Here is a 22273-nt window from a genome sequence, read left to right as displayed (position 1 = left end):
TCACAATATTATTAATTATAATAACATTTTTTAATTTTTAAGAAGCAACCTATATGCCCTTATATGTCTTTTAAAGTATATATATACTTACCATTTACACTTAGAAATGAATTAGTCAAAAAATTAGTCAGAAATCATTTACAGTAAGTCAACTTTTGACCACTGAGTTGTTTACTGTGATCAAGAAAGCAGGAAGGCTTAAGGAGTTCTCATTCTAAATGACTTTATTTCATAATAACCTGTTCTCTGTTCTCTTCTCTCTATACTCCCTTCCTTGGCAATCTCTGGCAGGCACACGGCTTCAACTATCCCATGTGAAGATGGCTCCTAAATTTACATTTCCAGTCTTGACTTTTTCTTTGGAGTTCCACACTCACGCTTCCAACTGCCCTGTGAACATCCCCACCTGGGTGGCCTTCCAGCATGACCTGTTTTCTTCCGTATTTGAACTAGATTTTTGTAGACCCCTAAGGTAGTGATAGTGATGCGTATGTGTGCTTTGGGAGTGGGTAGGGAAGAGACTTAAAAAGGTCTAACTGTAAAACTGAAAAATACCATGTGCAGTACAGCAGGTTCTTGAATAACATTATTTTATTCAGTGTCATTTTGTTACAATGTTGATGAGGGAAAAAGAATCAGTTCCTGGCTGAGGCCACTGTCTGTTTGGAGCTTGCAGGTTCTCCCCATGTCTGCGAGAGTTTTCTTCAGGCGCTCCAGTTTCCTCCCACATCCCAGTGTGTGCATCTTTGGGATGTGGACTGGCGTATCTGTTATCTTAGTGTGAGTGAATATGGGGGTGTGTGTGAGTGCACCTTGCAGTAGAATGGTGTCCTGCCCAAGGCTGGCTCCCATCTCATGCTTTGAGCTCCCAGGATAGGCCCCAGCCACCTGCAACCCTAAAACTGGACTAATGGCATAAATAATTATCTTGTTTTTATTAATCTTTCTTAAATGTATTTGTAGCTCACATTTATTTCAGGGTTTACCATTAGAAGTGCTTTGGTCTTTATTTAGAAGTTTGCCAATGTTTTGTGACCACAAATGTGCTATAGCAACTTAACTTGGTTTCATTATACATTGTTTCACCTAAAGTTTCCAAGAACCTATCGAGGCTGTTAAGTGAGGACTTACTGTACATCCTGACATGGGAGAATTGGGCATTAGGCATGAGCATATGCCACTGCAGCAGGTGCTGGGCCGCTTAGGAGTCTGGATTACCAATTCATCTGAACTCTTGGGCAGACTATACACATGCCTTTCTGGAGCAAGGAATTGAAGAACAGTACAGAGGGAAGTTGTTTTTCTCTAGACTGCCTCAGTTCATATCCTGTCTCTGCCATTTAGAGTCTCTGACCTTTGGCAATTTTTTTCTTTTCACTGTAGTGTAGTTTTCTGGTCTCTAAAATGGGGGAGAAATTGTGCCTACCTAAGGTTTGCTGTAAAGAATGGCCGAGGTAATCCATGCCTGGGCTATAAGTGATGAGTAGATGTTAGCTATCAACCTCTACATAAGGCATAGTGCTATGTCAAAGCATAGTGCTTTAATAATATAGTTTAATAGGATAACTTTTCTGATAGTAAACCTTTTCCCTTCATTCAGGGTAAAAATAGTAGTTCTATAACCCATCAAAGTTTAGTACTCTAAGCTTTGTATCTCTGTTTTACCATAATTCAGCTCAAAAAAGAAAAATAAGTTTCCTGGTTCAGCTTTGTATTTAAGCCTTCTAATGCTAGAAATAAATGTCTCTAGATTCCTCAGAGGCATTGCAGACCTCTTCCTTTTATTCTCAGAGTGAAAAACAAATTTATGCTGTTTCCTATCTTAAGAACATTCTCAATCAGCCAGGCACAGTGGCTCACGCCTGTAGTCCTAGCACTTTGGGAGGCCGGGGCAGACAGATTGTTTGAGCCCAGGAGTTGAAGACCAGCCTGGGCAACATAGTGAGACCTTGTCTCTGAAAACATAAAAAGAACATCTTTAATCATATATATTTTCCTATCAGAAAAGAAAAAAATAGTATTGTTTTATTTTGTTTATGTATAAATAGGTTTTTCTCAATGGGAAATTGAAACATTTAAAGTTGGTGTCTCTATAAGGTGGCAAATTAGGAATTTACCTCAGAATTATATAGTGGTGGATTGCATTCGTTTCCTTTTCAGGCTTTCTCGTTCATAGGGTTACGTTGGTGTTTTTCGTGTTATCCTTTTTACAATTATAGTTGTTAACTGCCTTTCCTGGGGCTGGTATTGGCAAGTTAATTGAGTTGGCGATCCATGCAGGCCCTGTGGAGCACTCATCTCCTCTCCCTTCTTCCTTTCTCTTCATTTTTCAGTATTCGTGTCACCAGAGCAGAGCACAAGGGACCTAGGGAATGCCAGATAAGACTAAAGTGGTAATGGCCACTTTTAAATAATACATTTAGATGGTGATAATTGAGCAATACTGGGGATTATAGAACTTAACACAATTAAATTAAATTTATTAAAACTTTTCTTCAAAACGTGACATTTAAAACTTTTCTTTATTGTGCCTTTTATTTTTTCAAAGAATCCTCACTTGGAATTCAAATACTACATAGGAAACAGCTAAGCACTGCCTCTAGTTGAAGGTTGGGGTAAAACCTGCTTGTTTGGCCTCTTCTCATATCACTTCATTCCCCATTAGTCCCCACCCCTAGATACCTCCCTAGGGCTCCAGGGCTTTAAGGAAAGCAGTTTAGAAGTGACTAATACAAACAGATCCCATGTTGGGGGATAATCCTGGTGCCCTCAGTTTTGTTCTATTCTGGGATGTCTGACTCATTTTGACAGTTACCGATCAACTAACTCCCTTCCTACCCAATGCTTGTTAATAAAACGCTCTTTCACCTAGTGTTTCCATTTTCATGTACAGTGACTCCATTCATTTACTTACCTAGGCTGAAAACCCCAAAGTCATTCTTGACTCCTCTTATTCTCCACCCATTAGCAAATCATGTTGGTTTTCTGCCTTCAGAATACACCCCACTTTGCTACTCTGGGCTCAGCCTCTTTGGTTTCTTGCCCGAAAACTGTAATAGCTAACTTAGTCTTCTCTTTTCACTCTTTCCTTCCTGCAATCTAGTACAGTAGTTGATTCCGTGGGTTCTAGAACCAGATACCCTGTCATGTGACTTTGCGAATAGTAGTTAGCCTTTCTAAACCTCAGTTTAGGGAGTGAGGATGAGAACAATGATACTGTTTACCTCACATGGTTGTGTCAGACAACTTATTATGCACAAATTACTTAGGACATGGCAAGCAGCAAATGTCCAATACATGTTAGGTGGTAAGTGATATTGAGGTTGTTGTGGTTGTTTTTATTTATACAGACTTGAAACTGATATTCTTAAAACATTAGTCAGATACATTCTCTATTGGCTTCCTGTCCCTTCTTAGCACAGTATCCAAAGACCTTCCTGTGGCTTACCAGGCCGTGCAGCTCTGGGTTACCTGGTTCCTCTCTGATCACATTGGCCCGTGCTCGCTGTGTTCCTGCCACACTGGCCTGCTGTTCTTTCCTGCCTTGTTCAGCCTTTGAGCACTCATTTTCCCTTTGCCACATTGCTCTCCCTTCAGAGATTTGCCCAACTTGCCGCTCTCTTCATTTAAGTAAGCCGAGATGTCAACCACTGTTCAAGAATATCATGTCATCATTCTCTATATACTTAATTTTTTTCATATCTTAAGAAAATATAACTTTTCACTACCTAACATTATATTATATATCTGTTTATTGGCTAATTATGCCATTAGACCAGATTTCATAGTACAATAGTCCCCTCTTATCTGAGGGCAATACCTTCCGAGATCAAAGTGGATGCCTGAAACTGTGGATAGTACCAAATCCTATATGTACTATGTTTTTTCCTGTACGTACATACCTATAATAAAACTAAAGTAAGAGATTAACAACAACAATAAAATAGAACAATTATAACAGTATGCCAACATTGCTACTCTTGCACTTTGAGCTGTTATTAAATAAAATAAGGTTTTCTTAACACAAGTACCATGATGATTGCTCTGATAACCTAGAAGGCTACTAAATGACTAATGGGCGGATAGCATCTACAGTGTGGATATGCTGGACAAAGGGATGATTCATCCCAGGCAAAACAGGGCAGGATTACAAGGTATTTCAGTGCACTCCTCAGAACGGTGTGCAATTTATGAACTATTTATTTCTGGAATTTTCCATTTAATATTTTTGGACTAAGTTGACCAAAGGTAACTGAAATCACAGAAAGCAAAACTTCTTTTAAGGAGGGACTACTGTCAATGAGTGCAAGGGACCTTGTCTCTTTCATTCATCATTTTAGCCCTTGTGCCTTTCATATACATAGTAGATGCTCAAGAGGTATTTGTTAAATGGATATATGGGATGCGATGGGGTGAGTGAATGACAAATATTTTCCCCTTCCTTCTTTGCACAAGAGATGCTGAAGTTACCAGATAGTTGGAAAGGCCCAAATTAACTTTTTTGAGATGTAGAGTTCAGGTTTCCCCCTTCTTTCCCATTAATAACAATATATTGTGTAATTCATCATGATTACCTCAGTTAACCACAAATGGAGTAATTGCGTTGTTAAATTAGTACTCTCTTACAGTTACTATTCAAGGTAAACTTCTTTCCTTGGTAGCTAGTGACAGGAAAATCATTTGGGCTCATCATTTATTGATCACTTAAACCCACTAAGCCCATGCCACACTCCTGGTTGTTACCAACCTCCAGTGCTGAAAGAAGGAACTTAAGTCTGTCTGGAGTCAGGAAAAACAGAGACATATATAATGTTCTCCAAAAATTCTGCTTCTCATAAAGAGCAGTGAATTCAGAGTGTCTAGGAAAACAGGATTGTAAAATAAGGATTTAGGTTTAAGATGCCTCTCAGTTTCTTAGGGATGGGAAGTAAATTTTAAAAATTAGCATTTTTCTTTAATATAGTAGAACAATTTGGTTACTGTTTGATAACTTTATGCTAATTCATTGACTTTAATATATGAAGAAATAAAGGACTTCAAGAATAGCTCATAACAAACTGGGGGGCGTGGTGGCTCATGCCTATAATTCCAGTACTTTGGGAGGCTGAGGCGGGAGGATCACTTGAGGTCAGGAGTTCAAGACCAGCCTGGCCAACATGGTGAATCCCTGTATCTACTAAAAATACAAAAAGTAGCCGGGCATGGCAGCATGCACCTGTAATCCCAGCTATTCAGGAGGCTGAGGCAGGAGAATTGCTTGAACCTGGGAGGCGGAGGCATTGAGCTGAGATCATGCCACTGCACTCCAGCCTGGGCGACAGAACAAGACTCCGTAAAAAAAACAAACAAAAACAAGAATAGTTCATAACCTTGAACGTCTTTGTCTGTTTTCTTCATAATTCCTGAGAACTTTTTAAAAATTCCTTTACCAATTTCAGTTGATTATCATGTACACCTAGAATATGGAAGTTTTTTTGTGCTTTTTATTTTGGGCCTCTTTTCTACCTTTATGCTTAACATTCAGCAATCTTCTGAACCGTATCTTGTTATTATCTGAGCAAATAATTTTCTTTCTGATTCAAAGAGGGTAAACTTACATAAGCTAATTTGTTTAGTCTTTAAAAAAAAAAAAATCACTGACATTAAATGAATTAATGTTTGGAGTTGAGTTGACCTAAATGATCCCTATTACAACATAGTAAGACCCCATCTCTACAAAAAAATACAAAAATTAACCAGCCTGGTGACACGTGCTTGTAGTCCTAGCTACTTAGGAGGCTGAGGTGGGAGAATCACCTGAGCCCAGGAGGTTGAGGCCGGAGTGAGCCATGATTGCACCACTGCACTCCAACCTCAACAACAGAGCCAGACCCTGTCTCAAAAAAAAAAAAAAAAACAACATTGGTACCATTCAGAGACAGTGTCAGGTGCGGTGTTTGACTGGGTTGGTTCACCTATCAGATGGTAAAGTAGGTGTTCTTAGGTGAGCTCAAGGAAGAGAGAAATCTCCCATGGAGCAGGACAAAAACTCACTTGATCTTGATTATCTATATTTATATGACTGTGAAAGTAGGACCATGAAAATTTTCTGATCTTTGGAGTTACCACTGTGAAGCAGAATTCACCAGTCCTTGAATTGTTCATCAGCCTATCTTGTGTTCCCTATAAATATTAATGTAGAATAGCCTTATCTTTCTTATCTACAAAATATTATTTTTATTAGAAGAATCTAAGTGTAAATCAGTAGCCAAAAATCAGAGATCTGATTTATTAGCTGTTCTCTTTTTATTTATATGTGGACTTTAATAATCATCATCATTATTATTATTACAGGCCATGGTTGCTTGTTATCCGGGCAATGGAACGGGTTATGTACGTCATGTTGATAATCCAAATGGAGATGGAAGATGTGTGACATGTATATATTATCTTAATAAAGACTGGGATGCCAAGGTATGCAACTTAATTGAGCATTTATTTTTTTCTTACAAAAGCATTACGTTCATACTTCTGATAGGTGAGACTGTCACAGACACAGTTAAAAATTTTCCTCTTAAGTTTGTTTCAGTCTCAGGTATTAGGAGTGGATTTTTGTAAAATGAAACAAATACTAGTCTAAGTTATACAACATAATACCTGTAGTTAACAATGTAGTGTTGTGCACTTAAACATTTAAGAGAGTAGATTCCATATTCAGTGTTGTAAACACACACACACACGCGCGCGCACACACACACACACGAGGTTAAGGGAAGGGAAACGAACTTTGAGAGGTGATGGATATGTTTATTATCTTGGTTGTGGTGTGTCACGGGGGTGTGCATATACATCCAAACTCATCAAATCGTAAATGTTAAAGAGGCATTTTTGTATATCAGTTATAACTCAATAAAACCATATAAAAAAGTACTGATAAATCTTTAAAAGTGGATTCATTTATTTTCAGATATTAGAGCATTTATCTAAAATCTAACTTTTTTAGAAAAGTGACCTTTATTAAAATATTTTCCTTTTAATAGTTTTTAGACAAACACTTCTGAGAACAGTTGTTTTATAATGGCTTTGGGGGAAATTATAGATCATTGTTAAGGAAATAAGGATTATTTGCTGTGTTATTCTTTGCATTTTTGTAAAAATATTGTATGGCATTGAGTTGTTTAATTGAATATTGGAGGCAGGATTCAGTCTTTCCCTGATTATTAAAAAACTGGAATTTTATCAGTACTGACAAGCCCTGTAAAATCAATTAGAATGTACAGTATATTTAATCTCTCTTGTTTTAAATATATATTTTCTTAATATTAGCATGAGTCTCATTAAATTTAAATGATTTTTTAAAATATGTCATGTATTACTACAGTAGAGACTGTACAGACTAATTTTTTGGTTGATTTTTTAAAATCTTAAGTAAAATATTCAAATAGAAAAGTGGCTTGTGTATAGTTCAGTGGATTTTCACAAAGTGAACATACTTGTGTAGCCAGGTGTAAAGGTCAAATAACCTTTAAAACACCTCTTTCTCTGCATCCCCCAAAACACACACATGGAAACTGCCTGAGTCTTAAATGTACAAAAACCTAATCCTACCCTAAAAAGTGTTTTAAGTTTAGAATATGCTCACAGTGCTCCAGTAATCTTTTTAAAACACACACTGATTTGAAGAGTTTTCTCTGCCCTAGTCCAGGTTCAGAATGGAGCTAAACTTTCTGCTAAGTATATATTGAGGCATTATGTCAACAAGCGTGGTTTTTCTGTTACAGCTTTCAAAGTTTGAAGTAGAGAAATAAATTTTGTAATTGAATTTGAGCTCAAGGCGCAAAACAGATTGGTGTAACTTTAGTTAAAATTTAAAAATTGACTTTTTTTCAGATTTTGTGAATAGCTAGAAAGCTAGAACTGTGTTTCATCAACTTCTAACTTCTAGATTTTGTTGGGCTTTTTCTAGGCTGATCTTACAATTTCTATAAGACTTAGGGTCATTAATATGTAGGTTTTAAATTAGGACATAGGCAGAAAAACATCCCTAGTGTTTTTATATGTGGAATAGAAGTTTTCCGTTGCAAGATTGCACTGAATATGTAGTGTGCCAGATGTTCTGGATGCTAGGGATATAGCAGAAATGGAATTAGCCCTGGCAGAGCTTAGGATCTATTGGAGGATACAGATCAGAAAGATTGACAGTTACAGATAGTTATGCAAAGTGTCAAGACAGATTGCTATGAGAGCACACAGGAGGGCCACCTAATTCAGAGGAAGAAGAGTGGATGTGTCAAGTAGCCATTTCTCTTAAAACATTTTCAGCAGGTCACCTGTGGTACTCCCAGTGACTTGAGTCAAAGGGAAGGGAGCAGGAAAAAAGGAAAGAAAACATGTTCTCAGTTTGGAGGTTCTTCAGATATTTGCATAGTAGCCTGGGGAATCACTCGGAACAACACTGGAACCTGAGGAGGTTGGCAGGGGTATCAAAGTAGCTAGAATTTAACTTACCTGATGGTGAGCCTGATAAAGCTTTAACTGTAGATTCTAGGTTTAGGCTCAAAGTCCATGCTGTCCTGACCAGGTGTTAGAGTTTCTTTCAATTTTAAGAGTCTACCTGCTTCGGAGTGTAGTTATTCAAGAGTAAGGAGCTACTTGGTTGGTTGAGTTTTGCCTAGCCCCAGATCTTAAACACCACAAGGACAAAGTCTGTCTGCATTATTCCCTACTCTGCACCCAGAGTCCACCACAGTTCCCACTGTGATTTAATGCCTAGTTGGTGTTTAGGTAAATAATAATCCTTTATGGATAGAATCAAGTTTCACAAGCAGGTGGTGCATCAAGCCCAATCTGGAAAGGGAGAGCCACAGGTTCTAATGGACTCCATGCTGATGGTGATGGTGATGATGACAATAATGATGGTCATAATAAATGATGACACTTTCTACTGATATACTGAATTATTTAAATGAGAGGTATCTGTGACTATCCTATTGTTTACTGAAATTTAAAGTATGGTAAACTCTTTATTTGACATAATCTATTTCTAATAATAATTTTTTCAAAATTTCTTGAAGTCTATTTCAAGAGTGGGTTAAGCATATCATTAGCATAAATAAATGTTTAGTAGTTTTAAAAACTTTCAAGCATCATTTTAAGACTTTTAAATTCAGATAACATTCTTGTGTTTCATCGGATACTTATAAAAATCCCTAAAATGGCTGGGCACAGTGGCTCACAGCTGTAATCCCAGCACTTTGGGAGGCTGAGGTGGGCAGATGACCTGAGGTCAGGAGTTCGAGTTCAGCCTGACCAACATGGTGAAAACACATCTCTACTAAAAATACAAAAATTAGCCGGGCATGGTGGCGCATACCTGTAATCCCAGCTACTCAGGAGGCTGAGGCCGGAGAATTGCTTGTACCTAGGAGGCGGAGATTGTAGTGAGCTGAGATTGCCACTACACTCCAGCCTGGGTGACAGCGAGACTCCATCTCAATAAATAAATAAATAAATAAATAAATATCCCTGAAATAAGAGCTAAATTTTTCCTTGCATCAATGCATATACTTTTAAAATTGCAGCTCATCTTCATACTTTATTAATTGAGATGTATTTGTGAATAATCCAATTAAGACATTGAAATTGTCTCTTTTTTTTCCCCTAAATTTAATCTTGTAGCATTTTTGGTTACTCCTACTTACAGATTTGTCTCTCTTCCTAGGTAAGTGGAGGTATACTTCGAATTTTTCCAGAAGGCAAAGCCCAGTTTGCTGACATTGAACCCAAATTTGATAGACTGCTGTTTTTCTGGTCTGACCGTCGCAACCCTCATGAAGTACAACCAGCATATGCTACAAGGTAGTATTCCTTTTCAGAAAAAATTGGTTTAGAGTATGGTAGGACAGGAGGGAATCTGTAGAGTAAACTTGAAAGCTTTCTAATGAGTATTTTCCTGCCAGGTACTTTTCACGGTCTTTTTAATTTGAATAATTGTATAAGATTTATGTTGCACAGTCATCTGAATTCAAATAATTGTATAAGACTCATTAACAGTTAGTACTAAATGTGTCTTTCTCTGCACAGCCACTCTGAAGAAACGGAAGCACAGGCCCTCCCATCTTTCTAGCACTCTCTCCTTGCTTAGTGCATCTCTTAACTACTATCCATTCTTTGATTTTTGTAAGAGTATTTTACTTGGGAGAGAGAAAGATCAAGAAAAGGAAAAGGATTTTTTAAAAGGTGGTGAGGGACAAAAGAGAGGGACAACATAGGAAAATGGATACATAGTAGAAAAATCAGAGGTAACCAGAGAGTAGAAGTGAAGAGAAAAACGGAAGAAAGAAAAGTAGAGAACAGGTTACCATGTGTGGCAGTTAATGTTAGGAAAATGATCCTATTAGTTTTACAAATAGTGAACATCTGTTTCATTATACTTTTTCTACAGGGTATTTGCAGCCTATTATGTTTAGTGCTTTATTTTAAATGCTTTTTTAAAAAACATTTATCCTGACTCAAAATGCTCTGGCTGTCAAAACGAGATATTGTAGACATTATCATGAAAGTAAATATTTGTAGAAAAATAGTACCATTTTTAAAATACTTACTTTTTATTATGGAAAGGTCTTGGAACATTCTGATAGTGAGCTCCTGGCATTCATTTGCTGTATCTGGCTTAGGAGATGCTAGGGTGGCGAGAAGAGGCACAGGCTTAGATGTGCTGGGTGGAAAGTTGGCGTTAGTAGTGATGGTCGACTCTAACGACTTGATTATCAGCTGTACCTTTTTTCTTCCTGCATTCTGAGATGTGTTGCCTGCATCCTAATTCACATAATAAGTAGCAAGCTAAGCAGGTTGTAGCCAGAGATGGTAAGAAATCCTGAATGGAAACCAAAGAAAGACTGTCACATCCCATGATGTGCCCTTTTCAATTCAGTGTCTCTTCCCAGTGGCATCCCAGTGCCGTCTCTGCCCCCTGCTGCTTCTGTAAAGATTTTCTGACCCAGAAACTGCCTCATAGACCTTCCTTTTCATGAAATCTTGAGTGTTTGGTTGTGTCCTTTTTAGATATATAAATAACAGACATTTGGGAGTTTATAGTAAATAAATGCCAGATGACATGGAGGCTAGGTGCTACAGGAGTTAAGAGGAATGAAGGTGGTGCTACATTGGAGAGATGGGCAAGTGCGCCTTGAAGGGAGAGGCTTAGCTGGCGTAGGTGAGGAGAGGCAAGGAGTGCAGTCGTGTTAGTAAAGTTCTGGGGGAAAAAGCGTAGTTGTTCCAGTTAAGGCACAGAAAATCATGTGAGGAAAAGGATTCTTGAAGTAGAATCCTATTCTGATCTTATCTAGAATGGGTGATAAGGCTGGAAAGTTAGAATGACATAAGGTAAGTTGTTGATCCAGATAGTAGAATTCTGATTGCTAAGTAACTAAAAGTTTAGGGCATGGGCAAAAGATACATACAATTATGTATCTGAGCCCTTTCCGATTTCCAGGGCCACCCGAAAGTAGAAGAAGCCACATGGTAAGAAAGGTAGTGGCAGTCTGGAAACAGCAGAGTCTGGTCTGGAAGTCAGGAGGCCTCCGTAGATCTCAGCTCTGTGATTCACCAGTGGTGGGGTCTGTACACCTCAGGCTCCCAGTTGTCCAAACTCCCAGACTCTTTACTTCAAAATACGTTACGTGATTTTTCATTCTATCATATTTACTGGCTCTATATCTGATCAACGTTGCTTTTTCCCCTGTGACCACTGGCCACAATCCACAATATATTTGAACTAATTGCTATATTCTGCCTAGGAACTGGTGATTTGTAGTATACTTTCACTTTCTATAGCATTTGTACATTTTCCCCATTATTTATATCAGAAGGTATAACTATGTCTTTTGTAGTATTTAATAAACCAGAGATGCCTCACTTATTGGTGGAATGAAATATTCTAAGTAAGTCAGATTTTCAGAAAAATGAAGTTTAGACAAAGTTTAAACACAAAACACAGTATAATTGCTTTGATAAAAATCCTTAAAACTTCTTAGTGTAATTTAACTTTGTCAAGGTTGTAATTGTAAACATCCATCATTACTCTTTGCTATAATGTAGTGATGTCCTCAGGGACTGTTGAAACTGTTAGCCTGCAATGCCTTGAGTCCTTTTATCTGTTTCTTTTCTTTTCTTTTAGTACTTATGCTATTGATAATGTGCTTTTTCTGTAACAGCCATTCTTTTACCCTTTCATTGTCTCTTTTTTTTTTAAGATGGAGGCTCACACTGTCGCCTAGGCTGGAGTGCAGTGGTGTGATCTCGGCTCACTGCAACCTCCACCTCCCAAGTTCAAGCGATTCTCCTGCCTCAGCCTCCTGAGTAGCTGGGGCTACAGGCATGTGCCACCACGCATGGCTGATTTTTTTTTTTTTTTTTTTTTAGTAGAGATGGGGTTTCGCTATATTGGCCAGGTTGGTCTTGAAGTCCTGACCTCGTGATGCACCCACCTCGGCCTCCCAAAGTGTTGGGATTACAGGCGTGAGCCATCGTGCCTGGCCTGTTGTCTCTTTCTGATCTGCAGTTCCCTGGCAAAAAATAAGTAATTGAAATAAGTGTTAAGAAAGTCACAAAAACTCATCAACTTCAGGCATCAATTTTAGCCTCCCCTGGTTCTCAGCTATACTCTTTAGCACCAAGGTTACTGTATAAATAAGCTGTTAAATTTATCCTTTGATATCATTCCAATTTAGGCATAATTTTGGCATTACAAGTTTTAATATACCATTGCAGCAAAATACCACTTTTTCCCCGCAGTGTGATCATTCTTATCCTATTCTAAATTTTCTTTTAGGTACGCAATAACTGTTTGGTATTTTGATGCAGATGAGAGAGCACGAGCTAAAGTAAAATATCTAACAGGTAAACGTCATTTGGGGCCAGGATATATTGGTACAGAAATACCCTGCAATTAGGTGATGCTTTCAGGAAACTCAAGCATAGTCTTTGTTAACACCACGAATACTTACTTTTTGTTTTTTATCAGATTTCTTATTTGCCTTGTTTTTTAAGAAGACTTAAGTCATCTTCATTGTTATCTTTAACCAAAAAAATTGTCAAAGGATGCGGAAAATTTGAGGCAAAGAAGTCTGAGTAAATTATTCAAATACAAACTGAGTTTTCTGTGATTATCCTTTTCAGTTAAAGGCCACTTAACTCTAGGTAACGGCCATCTGGTTTCCTCTCATTCACTCCTTAAATTAATACCCTTTCCTTTTCAAATGTATGTGCTCTAAACAGTACTCTAGGTCTTCCATGTTAAATGTAGACATGAAGAAAATTAATACAAAGAAGATGAATTGAAATGCCAAAATCAGTAAGTGACACGACATGTAGATTCCCTATCTGCTAATGGTGTACATAGGTCAGTCAGCACTCCTGTACTGAACCTGAAGATCCTTCAATTATGCCAGTTCCCCTTCTCTTCCACTTATGGACTGCCTCTCCAAGAGCAGGGGATCTGTTTCCCATCTGATGGACCACTTACCTTCTTTTCTTTAACTCTACTTTCTATCTCCAAAAATCCACTGAGTATTCACATTACTGATTAGCTGTGTCTTCCAGAGCCATTGGTAATTGCACGTCAACCTTACATAAAAATGGACTATTCATGCATTTTCTATGTATTTTTAAAGCCATTATTTGTGGCAGAAGCTCATTAGCGTGCTTTCAGAGACACTGAACACTCTGTTGAAGAAATTCAAATGGCTTTTAAAATAAAAAGACAAAATCATTATCTCTGTGTAGAGGATAGTTTTATCCTTGAAGGTTTACTATTCGAAACCTCATGACAATAAAATGCTGAGGGAAGTTTTTGAAAGTACAAGTGTGATAGTTTTCAGATGATGTTTGCAAAGTTGAAATATTGTCCATACTATTAGGAATTCAGTGGAATGCAGTAGCAGAAGCTCTCTGGTGCTTAGCAAATGAATGAATTTTTTTTTTTTTTTTTTTGCCTTGCAGGTGAAAAAGGTGTGAGGGTTGAACTCAATAAACCTTCAGATTCAGTCGGTAAAGACGTCTTCTAGAGCCTTTGATCCAGCAATACCCCACTTCATCTACAATAATTGTTGACGCTATTTGTTAACTTGTGAATAAGAATAAATGGGATAAAGAAAAATAGACAACCAGTTCGCATTTTAATAAGGAAACAGAAACAACTTTTTGTGTTGCATCAAACAGAAGATTTTGACTGCTGTGACTTTGTACTGCATGATCAACTTCGAATCTGTGATTGCTTACAGGAAGAAGATAAGCTACTAATTGAAAATGGTTTTTACGTCTGGATATGAAATAAGTGCCCTGTGTAGAATTTTTTTCATTCTTATATTTTGCCAGATCTGTTATCTAGCTGAGTTCATTTCATCTCTCCCTTTTTTATATCAAGTTTGAATTTGGGATAATTTTTCTATATTAGGTACAATTTATCTAAACTGAATTGAGAAAAAATTACAGTATTATTCCTCAAAATAACATCAATCTATTTTTGTAAACCTCTTCATACTATTAAATTTTGCCCTAAAAGACCTCTTAATGATTGTTGCCAGTGACTGATGATTAATTTTATTTTACTTAAAATAAGAAAAGGAGCACTTTAATTACAACTGAAAAATCAGATTGTTTTGTAGTCCTTCCTATCTTACACTAATTTGAACTCTTCAAGATTGCTGCTTTTTTTGACATTGTCAGTAATGAAACCTAATTGTAAAACAGTTGCCATTTACTACCAATAACTTTTAGTTAATGTTTTATAAGGAAAAAGACACAATAAGAAGAGTTTAATTTTTTTTTTCTTTGTTTGTTTTTTGAGACAGTCTTGCTCTGTTACCCAGGCTGGAGTGCAGTGGTGCATTCTCAGCTCACTGCAAAGTCCGCCTCCCAAGTTCAAGCAATCCTCCCACCTCAGCCTCCCAACTAGCTGGGACTACAGGCACACACCACCATGCCTGACTAATTTTTGTATTTTTAGTAGAGACGGGGTTTTGCCATGTTGCCTAGGCTGGGGTTTAAGTTAAATTTTTTTAAAAACTAAAGTGACTGGCACTAAGTGAACTTGAGATTATCCTCAACTTCAAGTTCCTAAGATAAGGGCTTTCTTAAGCTTTCAGGTATATGTATCCTGTAGATGTAGACAATAATGTCCCATTTCTAAGTCTTTTCCTTTTGATTCTCCTTAAATTGATCGTACTTCCAAATTTGCTGTTACGTTTTTTTCCTAATGCTGTGATCTGTCTGATCTGCAGACAAGAACCTTGTCTCTGTTGAAGAGCATCAGGGGGAGATTATGTACACATTGAAACCGAAGTGTGTGGTTACTGACTTAATGTGCAGTAACTCCTCACATATCTGTTAAGGCATTTCCCAGATGTGATGCCAGCCGCCTTACGTGTACTGAAAGATGTTTAGCTTAGAAAAAACAAAACAGGTGCAAAATCAGATAATTTTATTTTGTTTCATGGGTTTTATTTACTTTTTAAACAACGAAGGAATATTAGAAAATCACACAAGGCCTCCCAGACTTGTTATGTAAAGAATGAATTGGGACGGATGGCTTAGACTTCACTTTCCTAGGCTTTTTAGCAAAACCTAAAGGGTGGTATCCATATTTTGCATGAATTATGGGTGTAAGACTTTGCCCACTTAGGTTTTCTATCTCTGTCCTTGATCTTCTTTGCCAAAATGTGAGTATACAGAAATTTTCTGTATATTTCAACTGTTTTTAGCATCTGTATAGTTTGTATTCAATTAGAGACCTTTTCTATGGGAAGCTCAGTAATTTTTATTAAAAGATTGCCATTGCTATTCATGTAAAACATGAAAAAAAAATTGGGTAGTGAAGCCAACAGTGTGGACTTAGGGTGAGATTGAATGTTCAGTATAGTGACCTCACTTAGGAGAATTTGCAGGAGAAAGTGAGAGTTTCTTGTGGTTTTTTCCTCGCCCATATTCAGTTTTGTTCTACTTCTTCCCCTTCCTTCCAGATGATAACATCACTTCTCTACAGTAAGTGCCTCTGCCAGCCCAACCCGGGAGCGCAAGTTATCTTTGCCATCTGGTCTATAGTACAGTGCGCGGCATTAGGCCACAACTCAAAAGCATTATCTTTTTTAGGGTTAGTAGAAATTGTTTTATGTTGATGGGAGGTTTGTTTGATTATCAAGATGTACAGCCACAGCCTTTTAATTTGGGAGCCCCTGTTGTCATTCAATGTGTACCTCTACAGTTGTAAAAAGTATCAGATTCTACTATCTGTGGGTTGTGCTTGCCAGACAGGTCTTAAATTGTATGTTTTTTGGAAAAGTTTATATACTGTCTTGGAAATCATTGTGAAAAGATCAAGAAATCAGGTTGGCCATTTCTTTAATATCCATTCATTTCATGTTAGTGGGACTATTAACTTGTCACCAAGCAGGACTCTATTTCAAACAAAATTTAAAACTGTTTGTGGCCTATATGTGTTTAATCCTGGTTAAAGATAAAGCTTCATAATGCTGTTTTTATTCAACACATTAACCAGCTGTAAAACACAGACCTTTATCAATAGTAGGCAAAGATTTTCAGGATTCATATACAGATAGACTATAAAGTCATGTAATTTGAAAAGCAGTGTTTCATTATGAAAGAGCTCTCAAGTTGCTTGTAAAGCTAATCTAATTAAAAAGATGTATAAATGTTCTTGAAAACATTATGGTGGTTATTTCCAGCTGTCTTTGTTTTTTAATCCTTTATCATACGTTGGCTTTCCAAATGATCCCTTTCATCAGATAAAGCTTTTCTGGCTTAGTGTAGAACATTTGGTGTAACTTTCTATAAATGACAATGAAGGAAAGAGAACAGTAAACATAGGAGTTCAACAATTTTAGAAACATCCCTGGGGTCATTGGACTGTGTGTGGGATCCATGAATTCTGTTTGGATTCTCAGCACTTGAATTCTTGCCCTTGTAATAGGATTTTAAAAATTATTTTAACATTCATAGCTGTTGACAGATCTGTATCACCCCTCTGCTGCAAAAGGAAGTGGGGTTAGGCATTTATCTCTAATTGTCATAGATGTACCATTGTGTATATGCAAAAAAGTTTAATTTGTGTGGTCATACACTAAAATATGAGAGCTCTTATTAAGGTGAGATCAAAATACATGTTTATACATCTGTTATTTAAAAAAAAATTTCCCATGGTGTTATTTTCCAGCCTTAGAACATTTGGGAATTGCATTGAAATATAGCTGGGTGGATTGAAGGAAAGGGCAAATGAGTTTGAGATGAAGTTTGAGATGTGCTTTTTGTATATAAAAAAGCCTTAGGTCTCATACACCTTAAACAGTTGTATGAGACCTAAATGAAATACAGTGTGCAAAGTACCTTACAATGCATGGAACAAAGTAGGCCTTCAACAAGGATTATTCCCCTTTCCTTTAACAATATGGTAGCATAATTGCAGAGAGAGAGAATTGGGTTAATGAACTTTGAATAGCTAATGGTTTTATCAGTTGTAAATGTGAATCATTTGGAAGCAGGAGTGTTGTTTTTATTAATGACAGGTCTTACTTTATAGCTTAGATTTAAATTAAATCACTGGTGGAAGGCACTGCGTCAGATCATTTTCCCAAAGTGCATGTGATCCAAGAAAGAGAGCTGTATTTGGGTATGAACTGCAATGATACATATTTATGTCATATCTAATAACATAATTGTATGTTGGATTTTTTCAGTTAGTTTGTAAATATTCAGAAGTAACTATCTAGTCTCCATTGCTTCAAAGATAATTGTTTAGACTTCTCAGGTCATGAATTTATCCCCCAGATTCTGTTTTTGGTTTGAATTTTATCTGAACCATGGCGATGCGCAAGTATGTACCATGGAACCAGTGAGATGTGTGCAGGGCATGGCCTCGTGAGCTGGAAATAGTTTCATAAGTAGAACACACTACATGTAAGCCACTTCATAAGATAGGGAGAGCCTAAACAGCTGCGAGTAGCTGAAGCTCTTTTTATTAAGTAATTACTAAACAATCGTCAAAAATTATTGATAATTTTTGCTCTGAACAAGATATCCTTGGGGTCAAAAAGTTACTGGATAAGGTCTTTACTTCATTGAGATTAGGATGTTTTCTGCCAAAATTATTCCAAATGTCTTCTACAAAATATCTTTACACTTTTTTTTCCTAGTACATGCAAAATGTAGGCAAAGCAAATTTTGTCTCCATTTATAATTGAAACAGGATCAGAGAAGTGACTTGCTCACAGTCACAAAGCTTGTAAATGGTAGAGAGCCAGGAATTGAGCGTGGGCTTTCCTTTTCTTGTTTAATTTTGTTCAAGTGGCTAAATCAACTTGTCTGTGGTTGTTAAGAAAAACAGTAGTCCCAGTTGGTCATGGTGGCTCAGCCTGTAATCCCAGCACTTTGAGAGGCCAAGGCAGGCAGATCACTGAGGCAGGAGTTTGAGACCGGCCCGGCCAACATGGTGAAACATCGTCTCTACCAAAAATACAAAAATTAGCCTGGTGTGGTGACACACACCTGTAGTTCCAGCTACTCAGGAGGCTGAGGCAGGAGAATCACTTGAACCTGGGAGGCAGAGGTTGCAGTGAGTCTCTGCCACTGCACTCCAGCCTGGGCAACAGAACGAGACTCTGTCTCAAAAAAAAAAAAAAAAAATTACTGCCTTTAAAAATTCTTAATTTAAAAAAATTAAAAAACAGTAGTCCCTCACCTTCTTCCCCTGAGAAAACAAGTTTGAACTGTTTTAAATTATTCTTTGGATATCTCCCTGCCCAGTAGTTTAGATAATATAATTGCATTGCTGCATCTTGATTTTTTTCAGTGTTACGCGTTTTCTCCTAACTTCTCCACATGGCAGATCTCTCTCCAAGGTTCCTCCATCTCTACCACACATAGGCAAGCAGACATCCATCTCCCCTGGTCTTCCTTCTGTTATTATGCTGTAACCGAGATCAGGTTTGTGTTCCTGTTATGGCTGTGCTAGTCAAAGCTGAGACATACAGTAAAATCATGTTGACGTTACTTTCTTCCACAACTTACTTTTTCCCTTAATGTCTTCATTTTTTGTTTGTTCCCTGTGACTTCTAACTTGCATCCATCTGGACTGGTTGCCCTTACCACCTGGGGCACAGCTGTCTGTCTTGGGTCTCCCTTCACCTGTGTTCTAGAGATTCCCTTCACCACTCTGTTTCCTGGATCCCATGTCTTCATCTTCCTTGGTTTACTGAATGGAGCATGCCCTCTACTACTTCCTGTAGAAATGCATGGATGATAAATTTTCTGAGACCAGTATCTTTGTTTTACCACCACATTTCATTGGTACCTTTGGAAATCATGTTCCAGAATTTTGAAAGAATTGCCTCACTGCTTCTAGGTTCCTGTGTGTGGATACTGAGAAATCTGAAGCCATTCTTACTTCCGATTCTTTCTGTGTAATCTTTCTTTGTGGAAGTTCATAGACTATTCTTATCCCAGGGCTCCATAGTTTTATAGTGTGCTTTAATGTGTGCCAGTTGTCAACCTCTGTGCTAGGAATGCAGACTGTAAAATCACACGCCACCAGTTTGGGACATTTGAAAAATTTTCTTCATCCATTTTCTGTTCTTTCTTTCTGGCACTCCTTTGTCCAGGCAGGACCTTTACTGGTTTGAACCCATTATTTTCTTCTCTAGTTACTGTGTATCTTTGTCTTGACTTTGGGTACATCTGTTTTCCCATTCTTCTGGTGAGGATATGATGTCTGCTATCAGGTTTCTAAATTTCAGGAACTCTTTTTTGTTCTCTAATTTTAAAGTATGTAATCTCTTAATTGATACAGTATTTAACATTTTTTTCTGTTTCAATTTTTGTCTTTCATGCTAAAAGTTTTCCTTAAATGTCTTGGTACTTCTTGCTTGTGTGTTTACATTTAAGAGGAAGGTACTTGAGCTTCTGGTTTTCCAAGGAATATTGGGTGCTTCCTAAATCTAAAGCTCTATCGTAGTCTTCCAAAAACCATAAAGACCAAAGACAGCCGTCACCCATAATCTGTGCCTACAGCATATCTATGAGACAGAAAAAAAATTCAACTTTGTCCTTTCTTTTTTTTTTTTTTTTTTTTGAGACAGGGTCTTGCTCTGTCACCCAGGCTGGAGTGCAGTGAAATGATCAGGGTTCCCTGCAGCCTTGACTTCCCAGGCTCAAGTGGTTTTCCCACCTCAGCCTCCTGGGTAGCTGGCACCACAGGCACATGTCATGCCTGGGTAATTTTTTTTATTTTTTTGTAGAGACGAGGTCCCTCTATGTTGCCCAGGCTGGTCTTGAACTCCTGGGCTTAAACGATCCTGCCCCCCTCGGTCTCCCAGAGTTGCTAGGATTACAGGATTGAGCCACCACGCTTGGCCAAAAAACTTCAACTTATGTGGAGGCAGAGAAAAGCACATCTGACACTAGAGCCAGCATCAGAACCCTCGTGAGGGCTGAGAGTCAGGTGGAAACTAGAGGGTAAAGACGGGGCAGCAGGGGCCTAGAGTGGCAGTAGAAAGGAAAAAAACAGGCCAGGTGTGGTGGCTCGCACCTGTAATGCCAGCACTTAACTGGTAGCATTTAACTCTATCAACAGAACATTCTTGAATCAAGGAACTCAGCCACACAAACCCCTTGCCCCTGCCTACAGAGAACCAACTGGTTTTGCAAGACAAGGAAAGTAAAACCTTTTAAAATGAGCAGAAAATGGAAGATAACATCCATAAAAACTACCTGAAGAAAAAAATGAGAATTAATTTACAGCTGATGAAAATTCTCAACCACAGGCAGAAGAAAACTACCAATATCTAGTCTGAATTAAACAGGCCTTTGCAGAAATAAAAATTAACATGTGAAATTAGAAATTTAAATCTCAAAAGGAAAATAGACCAAGGGGGGAAAAAACACTGATGAAGCTGCGAAAAGTTGAAGTAACTCAGCAAAGGAATTGAAAAAGATGAACTAACTCAATTTAAGCTACAAGGTGACCAACTGGAAATACAATGAAGGGCACTGAAAAAAAGGTAGGGAAGCAGCTGAGAACAGAACAGTTACGAAGGGTTAGAAAGTAGGACACGCACACGTGCTCCCTTGTGGTGTAGTTGCACAATAAAATGCCATACATCAGTGAGACCAAACGATCTACAAACCCAACAATTTGAATAATTCACGTGGAGAAGCTGGACTCCAGCCTCTGCGCATGGATCCCATGAAGGTGGCTGTTTGAATATTTGGTGTTAAGAAAACAACAAACATGTGGGTCCATATAAAAAAAATCCACTTAGACGTGTGTAGACACATATATGTATACATAACACATATATATATATATATTTTTTTTTTAAATTTTTATTTATTTATTTTTTATTTTTGAGACAGTCTCACTCTGTCGCCCAGGCTGGAGTGCAGTGATGCGATCTCGGCTCACTGCAACCTCTAGCTCCTAGGTTAAAACAATTCTCGCGCCTCAACCACCAAGTACCTAGGATTACAGATGCACACCACCATGCCCGGCTAATTTTTGTATTTTTCGCAGAGACAGGGTTTCACCATGTTGCCCAGACTGGTCTCAAACTCCACCTCGGCCTTCCAAAGACCTGGGATTATAGGCGTGTGCCACCGTGACCAGCCAATATTTGCCTGTTGAATTATTTTAAAGGCATACAAATACATATATGAGTCCTATGAGGAATCTTTTGTTTTTTTTTTAAAAAAAGGTACCCTCCCAGCTTTCATGCAAATCCAGGTTATATATTTAGTTTACCACAAATGCTTACAACCTGGAAATGATCTGGGTCTCAAGAGTGTTCTAGCTTGAAAATATGCCTATAACTTTGATTCTTCAGAAGTATAGAGAAGAGTCCGTGTTCATTAAGGTGTTTATTTGCAAAGGCGTATAACCATGGACCATGAGAATACCTAGCCCTAACATTCACTTAACTCCAAAAACTGCCTGTTGGCTCTTTCAGACCTCTCAGGTAGAGGCAAAGACATAGTTTAGAGTACTATAAGAAACAGTGCAGAAGTACAGGTCTTGCCTTCTAGAAAATACCCTGTTAAGCATGATCTTGTTTTGCCGTATCTGGGTACCGGTTTCTTTCTTGCAGGAGACTACTATGTTACATGTTTAGAGTGAAAGGTGAAATGCTTGAAAACAGGTTTAGGGAGACTAAAGTGTTCTGTAGATCAGTCTTTGTTTGAACAAGCACACATTCTTGGCCTGCTGTGTCCCCTCACAGAACTTGAGATC

The 22273-nt window shown here is 37.9% G+C and overlaps 1 protein-coding gene across 3 annotated transcripts in view; it reads left to right on the top strand.

Annotated features, from left to right (window-relative positions):
* Window positions 1-16705, top strand: part of EGLN1 (egl-9 family hypoxia inducible factor 1) — a 63124-nt gene extending 46419 nt beyond the window's left edge. Inside the window, exons 2-5 of one of the 3 annotated variants that reach the window (XM_003893765.4) lie at window positions 6334-6453; window positions 9701-9837; window positions 12812-12879; window positions 13981-16705. In XM_003893765.4, the coding sequence (XP_003893814.2) occupies window positions 6334-6453; window positions 9701-9837; window positions 12812-12879; window positions 13981-14045 (390 nt within the window). In that variant the 3' untranslated portion in view covers window positions 14046-16705. The remainder of the gene's footprint in view (window positions 1-6333; window positions 6454-9700; window positions 9838-12811; window positions 12880-13980) is intronic. The other 2 variants (XM_021931388.2, XM_021931379.2) reach the window with 2 other exon arrangements.
* Window positions 16706-22273: the final 5568 nt, after the last annotated feature.

The sequence above is a fragment of the Papio anubis genome, chromosome 1 (genome assembly GCF_008728515.1).
Source record: "Papio anubis isolate 15944 chromosome 1, Panubis1.0, whole genome shotgun sequence".
Taxonomy (NCBI): Eukaryota; Metazoa; Chordata; class Mammalia; order Primates; family Cercopithecidae; genus Papio; species Papio anubis.
The sequence above is the reverse complement of the archived record's forward strand: the minus strand, read 5'-3'. Positions and strand labels throughout refer to the sequence as shown.